At 42.6% G+C, this 21,250-nt stretch overlaps 1 protein-coding gene across 1 annotated transcript in view; it reads right to left on the bottom strand.

The window, feature by feature from the left end:
• Nucleotides 1-21,250, bottom strand: part of ITPR3 (inositol 1,4,5-trisphosphate receptor type 3) — a 605,308-nt gene that overhangs the window by 111,702 nt on the left and 472,356 nt on the right. The window contains 4 exon segments of the mRNA XM_040424182.1: nt 5,616-5,741; nt 14,763-14,955; nt 17,323-17,436; nt 19,842-19,925. Of these exon segments, the coding sequence (XP_040280116.1) occupies nt 5,616-5,741; nt 14,763-14,955; nt 17,323-17,436; nt 19,842-19,925 (517 nt within the window).

A 21,250-nucleotide genomic window follows, 5' to 3' on the forward strand; every position in this document is an offset into this window, starting at 1 on the left:
GATTGTCTCCCTTTATATTTCCTCCCATACTGCCTCACTTTGCGGTTTATACTTCTTCCTGGATTGTGTTCACTGTTGGAGGCTGCTTCTCCTGATTCCTCAGATAAGTCTGTTTCCTTTATTTGTGTTTCTTGCTGGCTTGATTGTAGGTGACTATCAATGGAAGATTGGCACACTCATACATGCGGAGCCCCACAGAGTTTGAACAATTTATTATAACTGTATCTGGTAAAATACAATAAAATACAATAAAAATGCACACTAGATAAAATATCTAAAATAAAAATGGATTAAACAGTAGATTCAGTTACTTCCAATGTTACTCAACTTTTCTTATTGCAGATACTGATATATACAGGTATCTGCAAGGGTTGCAAATGCCCTGGATATTTCTTTAATATAGCCTACTCTGCTAGTATGCAGACGGCTATAATGGCACATAGATTATGGCTGCTATCTTAGTAGGCGTGTTTCTATGTCTGGTTGTTATATATCACAATGGTTGAAATAAAAATACATTCAATTATGGATATCTGATGTATCTCAGCAGCGAAACAACAGCACATAAATATACACCACTACTTGTCGATGCAGTCCATATATTTTCAAATGCTCTGTAATTAATTCTCATGAAAATGTTCACAAAATTTCATATGGACTTTCGTTTTAGATTTTCATTCGAAAAAACGGCTTGAAAAAAATCGGCACAAAAAATCATATGAAAATGTTCACAGGATTTCACATAGACTTTCGTTTAGATTTTCGTTCGAAAAAATGACATGGAAAAATCGGCACGAGATCACATGAAATAGTCTCCTACAGGCAGGAACAGTACTGGTGATATTTCGCAGGGTGTAAGTCAAAGTCAGTACCAATAACCCACGCTCGTGGGCTTACCTTCCCTTTTTATTCAGCTGGTTTTTTCGAGTTGTTGTTAGTTTCCGATTGCAGGCCGGCGTCCCGGTTTTTGCTGTATCGGCGTCTCGATGATCTGTAAGTCACATGGGTTCTGTACATACCTACCTTAAATCAGCTGGACACTATCACTGGGAACACAACCCATGTGACTTACAGATCATCGAGACGCCGATACAGCAAAAACCGGGACACCGGCCTGCAATCGGAAACTAAAAACAACTCGAAAAAACCAGCTGAATAAAAAGGGAAGGTAAGCCCACGAGCGTGGGTTATTGGTACTGACTTTGACTTACACCCTGCGAAATACCACCAGTACTGTTCCTGCCTGTAGGAGACTATTTCATGTGATCTCTTGTGCCGATTTTTCCATGTCATTTTTTTTAACGGAAATCTAAACGAAAGTCTATGTGAAATCCTGTGAACATTTTCATATGATTTTTTTTGCCGATTTTTTTCAAGCCATTTTTTCGAATGAAAATCTAAAACGAAAGTCCATATGAAAGTTTGTGAACATTTTCATTCGAATTAATTACAGAGCATTTAAAAATATATGGACTGCATCGACAAGTAGTGGTATATATTTATGTGCTGTTGTTTCGCTGCTGAGATACATCAGATATCCATAATTGAATGTATTTTTATTTCAACCATTGTGATATATAACAACCAGACATAGAAACAACACGCCTACTAAGATAGCAGCCATAATCTATGTGCCATTATAGCCGCCTGCATACTAGTAGAGTAGGCTATATTAAAGAAATATCCAGGGCATTTGCAACCCTTGCAGATACCTGTATATATCAGTATCTGCAATAAGAAAAGTTGAGTAACATTGGAAGTAACTGAATCTACTGTTTAATCCATTTTTATTTTTGATATTTTATCTAGTGTGCATTTTTATTGTATTTTATTGTATTTTACCAATTATAATTACAGTTATAATAAATTGTTCAAACTCTGTGGGGCTCCGCATGTATGAGTGTGCCAATCTTCCATTGATAGTTACTTAAATTGAAGGGTGAATTCATCAGATTGTGCACCTCCCGTGTTTGTGTTGTTAGTGAGCTATTTCCAAGATATTTTATCAAGTTTGATTGTAGGTGACCCTGACTCCATCCGTATTTAGTGCAGGGAGCCGGTGGTCGCGTCCCCTCACTATTATAGGGTTTTCAGGTTTCACATAGTATAAGGTACGAGGTCATGCAATCGTCTACCACAAAGATCTTTGCATGGGCATAGCAGTCAGGGAGAGCTCTAGGGCTTTTATAGGGCTCACCCATATGCTCCTTAGTTTGGGATCAAGCCAGTCGGATGTTTATTTATAAATTCCAGCTTTCTGCAACACCATCCGTGACAACTACAGCCTGGATTGGAGATGAATTAACATTGCCTATATGATTACTACAGTGAGCGGCGCCCGGTGTAATAGAATACAGTGACTGCAGTGGGCCCCGCTTCCATTACAAAACCAGATGACGACCCCCACCCCCTGTATTGGGGGTCATTCACTACACAGGAACACTGTTATTTTTCAATCTGTGGATGACACATATGGTAGCATAAGATGCTATGTGTCATCCACAGATACCCCCCCATAGCAGTGTCATGCCATTCCCAGATGCCCCCCATAGCAGTGTCATGCCATTCCCAGATGCCCCCATAGCAGTGTCATGCCATTCCCAGATGCCCCCATAGCAGTGTCATGCCATTCCCAGATGCCCCCATAGCAGTGTCATGCCATTCCCAGATGCCCCCATAGCAGTGTCATGCCATTCCCAGATGCCCCCATAGCAGTGTCATGCCATTCCCAGATGCCTCCATAGCAGTTTCATGCCATTCCCAGATGCCCCCATAGCAGTGTCATGCCATTCCCAGATGCCTCCATAGCAGTTTCATGCCATTCCCAGATGCCCCCATAGCAGTGTCATGCCATTCCCAGATGCCCCCATAGCAGTGTCAAGCCATTCCCAGATGCCCCCATAACAGTGCCATCCCCAGATGCCCCCATAATAGTGCCATCCCCAGATGCCCCCATAACAGTGCCATCCCCAGATGCCCCCATAACAGTGTGTCATCCACAGACCCCCATAACAGTGCGTCATCCACAGATACCCCATAATAGTGTCATCCACAGACCACCAATATTTGTTTTCTTATTTTCCTCCTCAAAAACCTAGGTGCAGCTTATGGGCCGGTGCGTCTTATAGGGCAACAAATACGGTACTTATAATTTACTAATAAGTCACCATCACTTTGCCTTTAGTGATCACGCAATGAATGCTCTACCCCATCACAGAAGACTATCAGGTTTGGACTGCTGTCGCCGAACCGGATTTGTTTTAAAAATTTGTCAACAATATAGGCTCTGTCATACTGTAAAATGTATGGGCACCACTGAGGTGTTTGCGAACTTGCAGCAAATTTCACGAGACTTACTTTGTCTCTCATCTATGACGTGACACTTTGTTTATTCGCATAAATTACAATGTCAAAATCCAAAGCTGAACTCAGCTTCTTTAATGAGACAGGAAGCAGTGTTCAGCTTCAGATTTTGACACTGTAATTTATTTGAATGAACGAAGTGTCATGTCATAGATGCGAGACGGTAATCCAAACCAGATTCGCTCAACACTACTCCTCACTGCCAACAAAGTGTATGTGTAGTAATCGTCTGCCCACACCTCTCCTTCCCTGATTAGTATCTCATCTCCAGTCTTAGCTGTTCATCAACTTATCCCCCATCCACCCCCTGCCAGAAGCTCCCTCCCACCAGTCTCACACATGTCTCACTCAATGTCCACACTTACCTTTCTGCAAACTCTGCTCCACTATCCATTGTGTCCCACTGTACCTCTTCCACTGCCATTAACCTTACACAGTGCATTTATATATTCAGGTCTTTCATCCTCACTTTTCCTCCCTGCTTTTACCGCACTCACCAAGATCATCTAACACTCCCTTTTCGAAACCCCTAATTGTAGCCTTACATAAGTTAGGGATATTTGGCTTTTGGGTGAAATTTATGGAAAACGTAAAATGTTCATGCTACAGTGATATTATATCATGAAAGTAGGGCATTTACGTAGAGGCATACAATGGTGATTTGCTCATCTCAAACAATTTATTGAAACAAAAACCAACAACAGTGGTGGGCATGCCCCCACAAAAATGTCAATGTCTCAAAAACTCGTCATGTGGTCTTGAGCATCAATTACAGCTTGACAATGACATCTCATGCTGTTTACAAGTTGACTTATTGTCTGCTATGGCATGGCATCTTCTTGAAGGGCAGCCCTCAGGTCATTGAGGTTCTGGGATACAGAGTTACGAGCCTCTACATGGCAACTCAGCTGATCGCATAGGTTTTCAATGGGATTCAGGTCTGGAGAAAGTGCAGGCCACTACATTTGAGGTACCCCAGGCTCCAGCAGCTTTTCCCTGATGATGCAACCTCAATGAGCTGGTGCATTGTCGTCCATGAAGATGAAATTAGGTCTGTGTTGTTCATGCAGAGGTACAATGACTAGATTAATTATGTTATTTAAGTAGTATGGGCTTGTCACTATACCATTCACAAAGTGTAGGGCAGTTTTGTATTGACAAGACACAACAGCCCACACTAACACCACAACCACTGGTGACAACCACTCTCTCCTTGATGTCTCCAACATCATTGGCTGTCATCATTTCTGCTCAATGTGAATCGACTTTCATCAATGAACAGCACTGAGGCCCACTGGTTCCTCGTCCATTGTAGATGCTCCCTGGCCCATGCAAGACAATGCCAACTGTGCCAAGACAATGACACCTGTGCCTGGTGGTGTGATTAGGTACCTTTGCAGGTCGTCTAGCACGCAGACCACGCTGATGTAAACTGTTTACAGTGGTCTGACGTGACACTTGGGTGTCTCTCACCTCCCTTAAATGTGTCTGGAGTTGTGTGGCATTCATCATCTGGTTCCGCAGGGCATTGTTCACAATGAGAGTGGTCATCAGCGTGGGATGTGGCCAAAGGACGTCCACTTCTATGCCTTTCTGTGACTCTTACAGTCTCTCTCTATCTCTGTTGAAACCTGCTAATGACACTCTGTGGCACTTTAAGCTCAGTGGCAACTTCCAACTGAGAACATTCTGCTTGAAGCATCACAACGGCGAGGTACTGTTGATCAATTGTTAGGTGCCGTCTTGTTCTCAATATGTCAAAATGTGAACAGCATGATGAGAAGGAATGTTTAAATACCACTTATAACTAAACCAGGAAATTTATTGGGCGATTCAAGGATCAAAAAACTGTTCTGAATTTTGCCATTTTGCAGCTCCTTGTTAAAGAACAGCAAGTAAAATTCTAAAACAATGAACAGTTGGACATCTGCATTCAAAAGGTCACATTCAGTTCACCTGTAAAGGTTAGAGTGCATCTTAGGTTCATCCTAAAATTTCACCCACAGTTACCTGTCTGTAATCCTTCCCATGTCATTCAACCAACAAACAATGCGATAATATTTTTGTCTTCCAGTACTCTATCTTTACCTGCTATCAGGTATCCTTCATACCAGACTGCCATGCAATCCGTCCAGTTTTCAATATATACATCTCCCTCCCCTTCTCTCACTGCACCCCCTAACAATGATCAGCTGTTCAACCTTCCTCACAGCCCAATAAACTGTTATACAGTACATCACTATGTTTCTTACCAATAGAAGTACCCTCTACATAGGGATAGAAAAAGGCTATGATCAGGTTAATAAAAACCGCCAGGTTGAAAGAAATGGTTCCCCATAGTGTCATTCTACGTGAAAACCAATATATTAACGGCATACCTAAGGGAAAAGCACAAAACAGACAAAAATAATATGAGCTATTTGTTTTTAATAAAGTAATATTCAATGTAATATACAGTAATAAATAATAGTATTTGGTTCAGAACATTTTTTTACTGTGAAGTCCACATTTAAATTTGTATTTTCTCATTTAGGTTTTTTTTTCATTTTCTTTCTTTAGCTTTTTCTATATTTAGTTCATAAAGTTAATGCAGACTAGGTCTGAGGTGATAACGCATTGGACTTTTCTTTTCTAGCTCTTTAAGAATTTGTTCACATGTGCAGTTGCTTTTGTGTTATGGGTGCTATGTTGATTTTAATAAAACTTTTTTTTAGAGATTACTGCAGTTTACTATTTTTTTTAAACATCAGCCTGCTTTTTACTTTATTTTTTATCAACAGCAAAAAAATGCTGATGTAAAAAGCCACAAGTTAAGGTTTTTACATGTGGCACCATATGTGTTTTTAAATTAAGATTGATTAGATCATGATCAGACAAGGGACTAATGAGGAGAAATTGTCTTCTGCAATATTCCAGACTGTTGCTACCATTTTCTTAAAACAACTCTACTTTGATGACATTTGATCAATATGGGCAATATAACTTTTTATTTGCGTTAGATTTCTTACTGTCAATATTATGATCTATGATGGAATACCTTCTATTGGTAAAGAGGTAGAAATCATTGAGCTTTATATATATAAATACTAGCAGAAGGACCTGGCTTCGCACGGGTATATTTCATCTATTTTATTTAATGTTTGTGTGTGTCGTTAAAAGATAGAAAGTATTCACTATAACAGTGACATCTATAGTACCCCGCCCCTTTAACCGAGACCTCCACAGTGGTCTGCACCCTTAACAGTAACAACCACAGCGCCCTCCCCTTTAACAGTGACCTCCACAGTGGCCGTCCCTTTATTAGTGACCTCCACAGTATCCCGTCTCGTTAACAGTGATTTCCATAATAACCCACCCCCTTAACAGTGACCTCCACAGAGCTCCGTTCCCTTAAAATGTGACCTCCACAACACCACGCCCCTTAATACTGACTTCCATAGCGAACCGCCCCCTTAACTGTGACCTCCACCGTTCCCTGCCCCCTTAACAAGAACCTCCACAGCGCCCGCCCCTTTAACAGTGACCTCCACAGATGCCCACCCCTTAAACAGTGACCTCCACGGCATCTCGCCCCCTTAACAGTGACATTTCCTCAGCAGCCTGCCCCTAGGGTTGCCAGAGGTCCAGTTATGGAAACCTGGAGTAAAACGGTGTATGCGGAGGCTAACAGCCTGCGAGCTTCTTTTGGCTGATAAGGGTCATGTGACCAAGCTTCTATTGGCTAATGCATTTTTTGGGGAATATCTCAGGAACGGTACGTCCTAGAGAGCAGAGACCTGGTCTAAAACCATCCTGAACATCTGATGTACCTGTCTACCAAATTTTGTGATTGTAAATGCGACAATGTTGATTCCTTTAGCGGACATACATACACACACATACACTGAGCTTTATATATATATATATATATATATATATATATATATATACACACATACTGTAAGACGGTACCTGAAATCATCGTGGATGGAAGGTATGTGTCACCAAGGTTGCTGTCCTCTGTGAAGTAAGAGCCGGTACTTTATGTGTCAGCAGCAGCTGTTGCTAATTGACACCTAAAGATTTAGCATGGCTGTTATAGCTGATCCGGGACGGCTCTTACTCCCTATGTTCCAGGCTGGGTTTTGCCAGGCATAAAAACCAGACAGCACTGCCAGGCGTGTGGATTTACCTCCCTCTGACAGTGAAGCTCAGGAGTCTGTGTGTTGTGAACTGAGGGCTCTGCTGGGATTTAAGGTTTGGGTCGGGCTGGAGAACTCAGGCCCCTCTAAAAGGCGAACAGGCCACCTATGGACTTGATGAGGCTGAACAACTAACAGGGTGTGAATTAACATCCAGGAGAAAAGGTGACCTATTGTTTATGGATTTTCCTTGTGTGTGAACAAACACCAAGCCACCTGTGTTTTGTGATACACCTTATCTGCATTTTGTTACACACCAATGTGTGAATAAACACCGCTGTTTGAATCAAGAACTGTCTACTTTGCCTCTATACTGCATCCGCTAGTCCTAGTGCATTTCACAGCTTATGTAGGGTGCATTAGGGGACGATCCATAGAGAGAACACAAAAATCAAGGTCGTCCCACAGATGCTCAAATTGGGTTAAAGTCTAGGGAATTAGGGGGCCCGGGCAGTACTTTGAAATCTTGGCTATGTTCTTCTAACCCCTGTCAGACATTTTTAGCAGTGTGACATATCGCATTGTCTTGCTGTAGGTGGTGGTGCTCTGCAGTTTCCACATCACTTATTCAAAATAGTACCATTTATTTACTCAATACACTAAACTGCATGGTTTTAGAAATACTGCCACCCTTGGCCCTAAAGCCAATCATTCCTTTTTGCAACTCTGATCAATTGCCCCTTTTACCCATGGCAGCAACAAGGGATACCCACCAAGCCAGCTCAGGATGACTTCCTTCATGAGCTATGCGCTGCCGATGTCAAAAGTAGGAAGTGGACATAAAAATGTGACTCGACTGTGTGTGTGTATATTTATATATATATATATATATATATTCACAGCCCGATGCCCCCATAACAATGTTCTCCATAGTGGCCTCCACAGCAGCTCAACCCCTGAACAATGACATCCACAGCACCTCATCCCCTTAACAGTGACCTCCACAGAACCTTGTCCCTTAACTATGACCTCCACAATGCCCTGCCCCCTTTACGCTGACCTCCCCAGTGGCCTGCCCCTTAACAGTCACCGCACAATGCCCCGCCTCCCTACAAGTAACCCCTGCAGTGGCTTACCCCTTAACAGTGACCTCTACAGCACCTCGCCCCCTTAACATTGACCTCCTTAGTACCCTGACACCTTAACTGTGCCCTGCATAGCGGCCCGCCCCTTAACAGTGACCGCTACAGCACCCCACCCTCTTAGCATTGACTTCTACAATACCACACCCTCTTAAACCTGATCCCCACAGTGGTCTGCATCTTTACTGTGACCCTCCACAGTGATCTACTCCTTCCTCAGTGCCCTTAACACCCCCTTAACATTGACTCCACAGCATTCGGCCCCCTTAACTGTGACCTCCACAGCGACCTGCCCCTTAAAACTTACCTACACAGGGCCCCTAATTTTAAGAGTGACCCCCCCACTGTACCATGTCCCCTTAATATAAGACTTCCACATCACCCTGCCCCCTTAAAATGTGACATCCACAGTACCTTGCCCCTTAACAGTGACCTTTACAGCACCATGCCCCCTTAATAGTGAGCTCTAATAGTGAAGAAAAATGGCTTTGTTATGGAAACATGGTGTAACTGTGTATGTCAAGACTGAAGGACCTGCAAGTTTCTATTGGATAATAAGGGTCATGTGACCGTGTGAATGGCAGTTAGAATGTGAGTGAAGCTGCAACCTCCTATTGGCTAATACGTTTTTTGGGAATATCTCAGGAACGGTCTAAAACCTTGGTGGGTCTGTTCTGAGGTCTAATCTGACATCTGATGAGGAATAAGGGTCTAACAGGGGTCTAATCTGAGGTCTTATGAGGACTCGGGGTCTGATCTGAGGTCTGATGAAGATTGGGGGTCTGATGAAGATTTGGGCTATATCTGATGACTGATGAAAAATATTGTTTTTCTCATTTTGCGTGCGTCTTATGGTGTGGGGGAATACGGTACATTTATTTATATTTTACACAGCATCCCAACTTTTTGGGAATTGGGGTTGTATATACAGTGCCTTGAAAAAGTATTCATACCCCATGAACTTTTCCACCATTGTTCACAGTACACCCACAAAATTAAAAGTAATTTATTGGGATTTTATGTGGTAGACCAACACAAAGTGCCAACTATATGTGAAGTGAAAAGAAAATGATACATGGTTTCCAAAATTTTAATAAATAAAAATCTGGTAAGTGTGGCGTGCATTTGTATTGAGCCGCCTGTACTCTGAATAATGTACTCCCCTAAAGAATGTAATATAATTTATTGTCAGCATAACTATGGCTGTACTGTGAAGGCCTCAGAGGTTTTTTAGAGAACATTAATGATCAAACACAATCATGAAAACCAAGGAACACACCAGACAGGTGAAGGATAAAGTTGTGGACAAGTATGGATATAAAAAATATCCCACGCTCTGAACATCTCACGGAGCACTTTACAATCCATCATCTGAAAATGGAAGGAGTATGGCACAACTGCAAACCTGCCAAGACATGGCTCTCCACCTAAACTGACAGCCCAGGCAAAGAGATCACTAATTAGAGAAGCAGCCAAGAGGCCCATGGTCACTCTGGAGGAGCTGCAGAGATAAACAGCTCAAGTGGGGGAATCTATCCACAGGACAACTATTAGTTGTATACTCCACAAATCTGGCCTTTATGGAAGAGTAAGAAGGAGAAAGCCATTTTTGAAAGCAAGCCATAAGAAATCCCATTTGCAGTTTGCTACAAGCCATGTAGGGCAGCGGTCCCCAACCGCCGGGCCGCGGCCCAGGACCGAGCCCTGGAAGATGGTTTGCCGGGCCGCGGCGATCAGGGCAGTCTTTAACTCTGTACTAATGAAGCGCTTCCATTATGGAAGCGCTTCATTAGTACAGAAGGACCAGGAAGCGGTGAAGGATCTGTACTCACCACTTCCTGGTCCACGGCTCGGCTATCGGCTGTGCAGGGCTGCGCACAGCGTGAGGTCGCTCTGTGACCTCACACTGTGCGCCGCTATACACAGCCAGCCGACAGCAGAATGAAGAGGATCGCGGGAGAGGTAAGTGTTTTTTTAATTTTATTTTATTTGCACGGGGGGCTGATAGCTAACCTGGGGGACATATGGCTCACATGAGGGGCTGACATGAGGGGCAGGCATGAGGGGCAGACATATGGCTGACATGAGGGGCAGGCATGAGGGGCAGACATATGGCTGACATGAGGGGCAGACATGAGGGGCAGGCATGAGGGGCTGACATATGGCTGACAAGAGGGGCAGGCATGAGAGGCAGACATATGGCTGACATGAGGAGCAGAAATGAGGGGCATACATGAGGGGCAGGCATGAGGTGCTGACATATGGCTGACATAAGGGGCAGACATATGGCTGACATAGGGGGGGCTTATGGCTGACATTAGGAGGGCTTATGGCTGACATATGGCTGATAGATGGCTAAAGGTTTGGGGGTCTGATCTGAGGTCTGATTAACATTGGGGGTCTGATTGCTGGTCTGACCTGAGGTGTAATGAAAATATTTTTTTCTTATTGTTCTCCTCTAAAACCTAGGTGCATCTTATAGGGCGAAAAATACGGTACAGTGCAGCAGAGACCAGTGCAGCAGAGACCAGTGCAGCAGAGACCAATGCAGCAGAGACTATATTCAGTTTATATAATCGTTATATAGTGTTATATATTTTAATATGCACCTTGTGTTTTGTTATGCGCGTGAATCAGTCATCCCCGCCCACGCCCCCTTCCCCCCCACCCCACCCGGTCCCTGGGAAAATTGTCTTGCATGAAACTGGTCCTTGGTGCAAAAAAGGTTGGGGACCACTGATGTAGGGGATACAGCAAACTAGGCCATTCCAACACATTTTCATGTTTCCCCTTAAACCAGTCAAGTGTTGCTTTAGCAGTGTGTTTGGGGTCATTGTCCTGCTGGAAGGTGAACCTCTGTCCTTGGCTCCAACTTACGAACAGAGTGGTACAGGTTTTGCTCAAGAATATCCCTGTATTTATCACCATCCATCTTTCCCTCAACTCTGACCAGTTTCCCAGTCCCGGCTGCTAAAAAACATCCCCACAGCATGATGCTTCCACCACTATGTCTCACTGTGGGGATGGTGTTCTTTGGGTGATGTGATGTGTTGGGTTTGCGCCAGACATAGCGTTTTTTGATGGCTGAAAAGTTCAATTTTAGTCTCATCAGACCAGGGCACCTTCCTCCATACATTTTGGGAGTCTCCTACATGCCTTTTCGAAAACTCACAACGTGCCTTTTTGTTTTTTGCTAAAAATAATGGCTTTCTTCTGGCCACTCTGCAATAAAGCCCAACTCTATGGAGCGTATGGCTTATTGTCGTCCTATGTACAGACACTCCAGTCTCTGCTGTGGAACTCTGCAGCTCCTCCAGGGCTACCTTAGGTCTCTGTGCTGCCTCTCTGATTAATGCCCTCCTTGCCCGGTCTGTGAGTTTTGGCAGGCAGCCGTCTCTTGGCAGGTTTGCTGTTGTGCCATGTTCTTTCCATTTGGTTATAATAGATTTGATGGTGCTCCTGGGGATCATCAAAGATTTGGTTATTTTTTTATAACCTAACCCTGACTTTTACATCTCAACAACATTTTCCCTTACTTGTTTGGAGAGTTCCTTGGTCTTTATGGCAGTGTTTGGTTAGTGATGCCTCTTGCTTAGGTGTTGCAGCCTTTGGGGCCTTTCAAAAAAGGTGTGTATATGTAATGACAGATCATGTGACACTTAGATTGCACACAGGTGGACATCAGTTCACTAATTATGTCACTTCTGAAGGTAATTGGTTGCACCAGAGCTTTTTATGGGCTTCCTAAGAAAGGGGGTGAATACGTACACACATGCCAATTTTCTGTTTTCTATTTCTAAACAATAGTTTTATTTATATAGTTTTCTCATTTCACTTCACCAACTTAGACTATTGTGTTTTGATCCATTACATAACATTCAGATTAACAAAACATTGAACTTAAAGGGAACCTGTCACCATTTTTATGGTGTCCTAACTAAGGGCAACATAAATAAGTGATTGATTCTCTTAGCACAATGCTGGGTCCCTTTCTTTAATCTGCCAACATCTTGTATTGAAAAGCTCCAGCTGATAATGATGCGTCATGAATATTCATGAGCTCCTGACTCTCCCTGCCCACCTGCTGCAGAATGACAGTTTGTTTCCATATGAATCAGCAGCAGGTGGGCAGGGGAGTGGCTATAGCTCTGAATTAAATATACGCTGGACTCAATGACATCACGCTGGACTCGAATCAGCTCATTAGTATGCGGCATCTTTGTGTGTATATTATGAGGTAACCATCTGTCACACCAGTAAGTGAATACATCTAAAGTACTTTTTAGTAGTTAATGATTGTATATAATTAGTTAAATTATAATCAAATATCCACATGACAGGTTCCCTTTAAGGCTGTAATATAACAAAACACGAAAAAAGTCAAGGGGGGGGGGGGTGAATACTTTTGCAAGGCACTATATATATATATATTATATAAAGCTGAGTGTATGTATGTGTGTGTGTGTGTATGCATGTCCGCAAAAGGAATCCGCACCGTTGCATTTACAATTACAAAATTTGGCACACAGGTAAATCAGTTGTCCGGGAAGGTTTTAGACTGGGTCTCAGCTCTCGAGCTTGTACCATTCTTGAGATATTCCCAGAAAAATGAATTAGCCAATAGAAGCCTGGTCACATGACCCTTATCAGCCAATAGAAGCTCGCAGGTACTTAGTCTCCACATACACACAGTTTTACAGCAGGTTTCCATAACAACCCAGCCATTTTGTTTCACTGCTGTAGGTCAGCTTTAAATTGAGCAGAGTGCTGTGGAGGTCACAGTTCAGGGGCAGGTAAGGTGGCCATTCAGGCCACCCTCAAAAGATGGACTTAAAAACCCTGCTCCCAGGTTCTGCTAAGCCACACCCCCAACCCGGTTAGGTCACACCCCTCCCACATTTCGCAGCCGACGAGGATTGAAAAAAATGAAGGTAAAAATCAACTTCTGTCAGCTGCAGGGAGGGTGACTTTCTCCCTGCAGATCACATTCAGACAAGCACAGTGCTGCTGTCTGAGAGTAAGCTGTTCAAAAGGACATCCCTGTGTCCGTCCAGGACCTACTCCGGATGACAGGGAGTCTGAAAGCCGGACTGTCCGGCCTAAAACTGGACCTCTGGCCACCCTAGGGGCAGGCTGCTGTGGAGGTCACAGTTAAGGGGACAGTCCGTTATGGAGGTCAGTGTTAAGAGGCAGATTGCTGTAGAGGCCACTGTTAAGGGAATGAGTGTTGTGGAAATCCCGGTTAAGGAGATGGGGTACTGTGGAGGTCACTAATAAAGGGGCGGCCACCGTGGAGGTCACTGTTAAAGGGGCAGGCTGCTGTGGAGGTCACTGTTAAAGGGGGCCGACTGCTGTGGAGGTCACTGTTAAAGGGGCAGGCTGCTGTGGTGGTCACTGTTAAGGGGGCAGGCAACAGTGGAGATCACAGTTAAGGGAACGGTCCGCTGTGGAGGTCAGTGTGATGTAGAGGTCACTGTTAAGGGGGCAGGGTGTTGTGGAGGTCACATTTTTAGGGAACAGAGCTCTGTGGAGGTCACTGTTAAGGGTGCAGGTTATTGTGGAAATCATTGTTAACGAAACGGGGTACTGTGGGGGTCACTAATAAAGGGACAGCCGCTGTGGAGGTCACTGTTAAAGGGGAAGACGCAGTGGATGTTACTATTAAGGGGGCAGACCGCTGTAGAGGTCACTGTTAAAGGGGCGGGATACTGTCTGTAGATGTCACTGTTATAGTGGATACTGTCGATATCTTTTAATGACACACACAAACATTAAATGAAATAGATTAAATATACCCGTGCGAATCTTCAATTCTAAAAGTAATGGCATTTCATCACATTTGGTCATTTATCAGTAGCAGAATGTGTGAAAATTAGGTCTGATGAACTTTTTAATGGTTGTTGTATCTAGTCAAAAAACTGCTTCTGACGTTTCTCAGAATAGTTGTAGGTAAAGATTGGTCTAATTGTCAGCACTCTGTGTACAGATGTCAGTCAACCAATTATCATCTGTTTTCAGTGCATAAGACACTTTCGGCCTTATCCATTTCTTTTTAGGACTGGAACAAGTGCTGAAACCACACAACAGTTAATTTCCTGAAAAAAACACATTAAGAGCTTATCTGAAAAGGCCATACTGCGCAATCTCTTCTGCCACTCCATCTCATTATGAAGGAAAGATGACTGGTCAAAGAAATCGCTAACTTTGCTGCTTTGTTCGTCCTGCTCTGTGGTAGTGAATACTCTGTGCTTTGTCTCTTCTGTGAGGAACTTGCAGATATTTGGAACAGGAAACACAATTTGTTCCATACTTCGGTCTGAACGTACAATCTATGGAAAGCAAACACACAATTCATGAGGCACATCAAAAAAAGTATTCACGCAATTGGCAATGTGTAAAATAAATGTGTACAGTAATAGAGCTGAGCATACTGCTGCCTGAGGCAAAACCAAAGCTTCATGATTCTCACGATTTATGCAATCTATTACTTTCACATTTACATTGCTGAATCTTTCTCAATAATTAAATTCACTGAGGACAAATTTTATCTGACAACGGCAGGAGATACTGGGGGCACATTTATCAAAACTACCTAAAGGAAAGTGGTCTTTGATGTCCTTAGCAACCAATCACAGCTCACTTTTTAGAGCAGTTTAGAAACAAAAGCTGAGCTGTGAATGGTTGCTATGGGCTATTTTCTTATAGACAGTTTTGATAAATTATCATTACCTTGGTTTATCATTCTAGTAGATCGCTATGCGCCTAGGCCAAGATGCCAGCACTGTTCAACACTGCATGTCCCAGGGGTACTTTTACATTTACATCACCAAAAGTTTCTCAGTAATTAAATTCACTGTGGAAAAATTTTATCTGACAACTGCAGGAGATACTGGGGCACATTTATCAAAACTAACTAAAGGAAAGCTTGTCTTTGTTGTCCATAGCAACCAATCACAGCTCAGCTTTCATTTTACCAAAGCAGTTTAGAAATGAAAGCCGAGCTTTGAATGGTTGCTATGGGCTATTTTCTTGTAGACAGTTTTGATTAGTTGTATTTATATGATTTCAAACCACTTTCCTGGCCTGAATTAATATACTCCAAGAAGGACCAGCTGTATGGTTATGCAAATCAATAAAGTAGCAGGTATCACTAAGCTCTGCAAATGATCAAATTTCCAACCAACTAAATCAAATCTGTGGCATATAGGAGGGGCATAAAAGCTGGATTAAAAGCAAGGTTGATCATTACCTTGGCTTATCACTCTGGCAGATCTCTATGTGCCTAGGCCGAGGTGTTAGCACTGTTCAATATTTCATGTCCCAGGGGTTGAGAACTGGAATGACAGCAAGAGGTGCACAGAGGCGAACCTCTACACAGACAGATTGTCTGATTAGAAGAATGGTCTGTAGTGATCCATTCTTTACTGCAAGTGAAAAAGGATATCACTTCCCAAGCCTAGTGGCAAACAGTGTCTACACAAACTATTAGAAGGCCAGATGTCCAGCTACAGCTGTACCCCTGACCTCACAGCACCTCTCTCACAGGTTATTATGATGCACAGCAAGACAGCGATGGACACTAGAATGGGGGTCTATCATCTTCAATGATGATTTCCGCTTTTGTCTTAGACACAATGATAGCCGTGGACTGGTCAGCAGACCACACAGGCAACGCCATAAAGAAGTATTCAAATGGAAACATCACTCTGGTTCTACTCCCAGGATTACGGTGTGGGATGGTGTAATGTATGGTAGCCGAACCCATCTAGTCTTCATTTCAGGTACACTAACAACTCTGTGTTACATTGATTTGGTCATGGAACCAGTGATACGGCCATTTCTCCAAAGTGTACCACAAGCCGTTTTTCAAACAAGATAATGCCAGGCCGGATGTTGCTCATGCTACTGTGAGCAGCCTGCGTGGCCTAAATATGCTACCATGGCCTGCTGCATCTGCAGACTTTTCTCCCATCGAGCACATCTTGGGGCATCATTGGTCCGCAATTGCAAAAGGAGCTGCTAGCAGCGGATCTTAAAGATTTACATGCCCAAGTTCATTCAGAATGGCAGAACGAACCTCAGAAAACCATTAATAACCTCATTCATAGCATGCCAAGGAGTGTGTCTGTGTACTTCTGCTTGTGGAATTCATATTCTATACTCAAACAAAACGTTTTGAATATATTCCATTTTTATTTGTCATACAACTTTTCCTTCTTGCTGTTGCAGTTTCAATGCTGAGGAGTGTACTATCCTAACTGCCTCACAACTGACCTGTTCCTACACTTTTTCCATCTATTACTAGAGGTGCCTATATACTTTAGTCTAAAGTTGATCAAAAGGATTTCAACCAAAGCTAACATTCATTAGTTGAATTTTAACAATGAACAATAATTTTAGTCGACTGATTACACACCATTATTGTCTGAAAGTAAGTTGGACGTTTTTAATATTTTCATCCAGTAGTTGGAAGAAAGACCTTTCATTCAAAAAAGGTAATTCACAGACAAAAGATCTTTCGTCCTTCGCGTGGTTTCATTGAACATGTATGGCCAGTTTGAACATCTCTAACGGCCAATAAGGTCCATGGCTGATTTGCTAAACAAACAGTCATCAAATTAGTTTTTTTTAACTACTGTTAAATTGTAAACCAACTACAAGGTAATGTGTATGGCCAACCTATGTAACAAGATTACCTCAATTTGTGCAGTATGCTTGGCATAATATACCAGAGGATCTTCTTTTTCTTCCTCCACTGGGGCAGTTTTCGCCTTCAACATTTGTGTCAGCTGTTTATTATTTAGGCTGAGCTGCAAATTAAATGTATGAAACACGAGTAGCTCATTAATAAGATTAATGTATTCTCACTTTCTAAAGTTCTTTTTACAGTTGTTATTATATGCTGTTCTAAATAACCAGAATAATAGGAAAATATGGACTATCTGATAAGTTTCACCAAACTTCACATGTCATATACCAAGCATTCTGAGCTAAGAATATTGGCTGTATCTTGATTTTACACTGGCACCTTTAAAAATTTTGGTGCCTAATATACACCAGTAACAGGTACTGAAATGCCACTGTTGATATTATTCAATTTAGGTATATGAACATCCATGCATCAGTTTATTAACTTTCTAAAAAACATTATTCTCAGGCCTCTTGCACACGACCGTATGGCTTTTTCAGTATTTTACGGTCTGCAAAAAACGGATTCGCAAAAAATACGGATGACGTCCTTGTGCATTTCGTTTTTTGCGGAACGGAACAGCTGGCCCCTGATAGAACAGTACTAGCCTTGTCCATTATGCGGACAATAATAGGACATGTTATATATTTGAACGGAACGGAAAAATGGAAATTCGGAAACGGAAGGCATACGGGTCCGTATAAGGAACGCAAAAAAAAAAAAAAAAAACGTTTTTGTGCAAGAGGCCTCAATATGATAAGTGTGTAGACTTTTCTTATGGGATGAATGTGGAAGAAAAAAAATATCTGAATAAAAATACTTCAAAGTCTCTGCTAAGATTCAAACCAGGCATCTCTACATGCAAAAGTTTTATCTTAACATCTAAGCTATAGCATCACCACATAGAGGTGTATGGTTTTTCTATACATATAAGATAATGCATATTGCCAGTGTCTGCATAATCATATATTGTGTGGGGATAAAGCAGTAATATGTATATTAGCTTATAATATCTCAGTATGGTGAAGCTATAGTACAGTGTATACAGTAGATATGTATAAGCCAGGCACATCTCTGCCCTCAGCCTGAAGTCTTGCACTGTCAATCAAGGAGAGGGGGATGTGTGCAGAGCAGTGCTCACAATATTCAGCCCCGCCTCTTAGTGCTTGAATTGCTCATTTGCATATGAATACAAATGCTGATATCTCTGCAGCCGTTTAACATACAGACAAAAGAAATGTATAGTTTTAAATCAGCATGATAAGCCCTACCAGGAGTTGATCCTGGTGACAGAACCACTTTAAAACATGGATGAAAATTTGACAAAAAATGAAAAGTGACTGGTTAAAGGGGACCTTTCACCTGGATATCCTTAATCTAATTATTATTCTACCTTATAGTGCAGCCCCCACTGATGTCTTGGCACTTTTTTTTCTCTCTAAAGTTCGTCCGCTGTGGTCCCCGTATCTTTTGGCGCCTCATATGCTAATGAGGCGACTCGGTTATACTAGGCATGGACTTGTATTTCTCCTGGGCGGGGTTATCTTCTCCCTGGCTGTGAGCGCATCCAATCAGAGTGCCCCACTCTTAACCAGGGAGAAGGAGCTCAAGTTCTCGCAGGAGAAGGAGCTGCGACTCTCGCGAGAAATTGAGCTCCTTCTCCCTGGCTAAGAGCGGGGCACTCTGATTGGATGTACTCGCAGCCAGGGAGACGATAACCGTGCCCAGGAGAAATACAAGTCCACGCCTGATATAACTGAGTTGCCTCATTAGCATATTAGGCGCCAAAAGATATGGGGTTCTTTAGAAAAAATAAAATAAAAAGTGCCAAGACATCAGTGGGGACCGCACTATAAGGTAATGAAGTAGGTTAATGATTAGATTAAGGATATCCAGGTTAAAGGTCCTCTTTAACTTTAGTTAGCTGGAGGTGTCCTATAAGCTATAGTCAAAGCAGACAATGTAGAGAAAAGCTTCTAAGCCTTTTCACTATGTTTGCCTGCAGCCAGCACATTGATCTGTGTACAGTACTCCAGGGTTATCAGTTAATTTCACCAGAAAACTACGGTTTGTTCGAGACTTGGTTTGTTCGAGACTTTTAAATGAATCAACATGAATTATTGATGCTTATTTCCCTTTACAAAATGTTTTATCTTTCTATAAAAGTAAATAATTTAAGGCAGACAACTGTCATTAATTGTTTCTGAGTTATACATGTTCTGGATTGTGGTTGTTTTTACTCATAAAAATGGGTGGTCGTAACCATGGAAACGAGCAGTGTATAATGTGATGAAAAAATTATTCCAGCCAGCAAAGGAAACACTATGGATAATAATACATTAGTAAGTGCCTTGTATTAACTTTCTCTACATAATAAATGCCATTTGCTGAAGTGAGACAACCCCTTTAAATCTGAAATAGAGGCAAGTGAGACTAGTGGATGTGAAGATGTGTTTGGGGTCAATCTGATAAAAGGTGGATGGTTAAACACATATATATTAATGTGTATACTGTAGCTAGTATTACCATAGTAGAGATACTTTCTTCTTCCTCTTGAATTCTATGGATAGGCTTCAAAAGATGTTGTAGGTGCCTGTTGTGACGTGACAGCTACAAGAAAATATCAAGACACAACATTTCATGACATTCTCTCAATTATTGAATGGTTTGAGCAGTTTGTGAACAAAAAACAACAGATACAAAATTGTGCCAAATTACATTAATTAACTGTATATTATAGAGAGGGGAATTAGCCATTAGCTGAACTGCTGATCTCATGTTTTAAAGGGGTTATCCAATTTCTGAAACAGCCCCCCCATGTGCTGGGCCACTCACAGGTAATATACTTACCCCGCTCCCGGCGCAGCTCCTGTTCCCCGCACCGCCGCTGCTGCTTCTTCCTGTACACGGATGAAAACATCCGGTGTCGGGGGGGAGGGGGGGAGCAGCCAATGGAAGGCGGGGACGAGCCTCCCTAGCATTGTGGGTGACGCTAGGGAGGCTCGTACCTGTCCCCACATGCCATTGGCGGCTCCCCCCTGACACCGGATGTTTTAATCCGTGCACAGGGAGAAGCAGCAGTGGCGGTGCGGAGACCAGGAGCAGCGCCACTGTGAGGGGCCTGGCACACGGCTGGGCTGTTTCAGAAATTGGATAACCCCTTTAAGTAGCTACATCTATCACTCGGTCTGTGAATAGCTAACTGTTTCTTTTAAATGACATGTCAATCAAAGAATCAAAGGTAAAATGGTGACTGTGTGCAGTGACCACCAGGGAGAGCATAAGATCTTAACGCATACTCTTTTATCGGATTTAAAGGAATTTTTAAGGAATGGTATGATAACGTACTCCAGCAACCCATCCAGAAAGTGACTAGGGTGGGTTGCTTTTACTTCTACAGCTGCTTGGGGGGTGGGGGTGGGGGGGGGGGGGGGGGTCATTACACATACTTTACAGCAGGAACTATGCTGTACTATAGAGATGAGGGGCACTCCGTATAAGGGAACAGGAGGCGGTGGTGAAGGATTAAACTTTAATTAAAAATAGCACACTAATACATCAAATGGTCATAAATACAAACGTATTATCATATCACAATAAAATAAAATAAAATAAAATAAATCAATGAGAGCAGGGCCCTAGAATAACCAGATAATAATAAAAGTTCAAGGGTTAATGGGACACTCCCCACAATGTAAGTCAGTCCCAGCAGGTTAAATCAAACTAGATGAGGCTCCAAAAGCGCATAGCTCAGACGGAGGGTATGAATATCCAACACTGTCCAACTTCACACCTCCACAGTAGGAGTATAGACAATTGTGTCAAGTCCAGAAAGGTATAATTATTCGGATGTTGTAGCGAATAAGTGGCAAAACGTCTCTTACCCTGTGTCTTCATTTGGCTTACTGCGGTGAATCCAGGAAACAGCCGATCAA

Source organism: Bufo bufo, chromosome 3, assembly GCF_905171765.1.
Source record: "Bufo bufo chromosome 3, aBufBuf1.1, whole genome shotgun sequence".
Classification (NCBI taxonomy): Eukaryota; Metazoa; Chordata; class Amphibia; order Anura; family Bufonidae; genus Bufo; species Bufo bufo.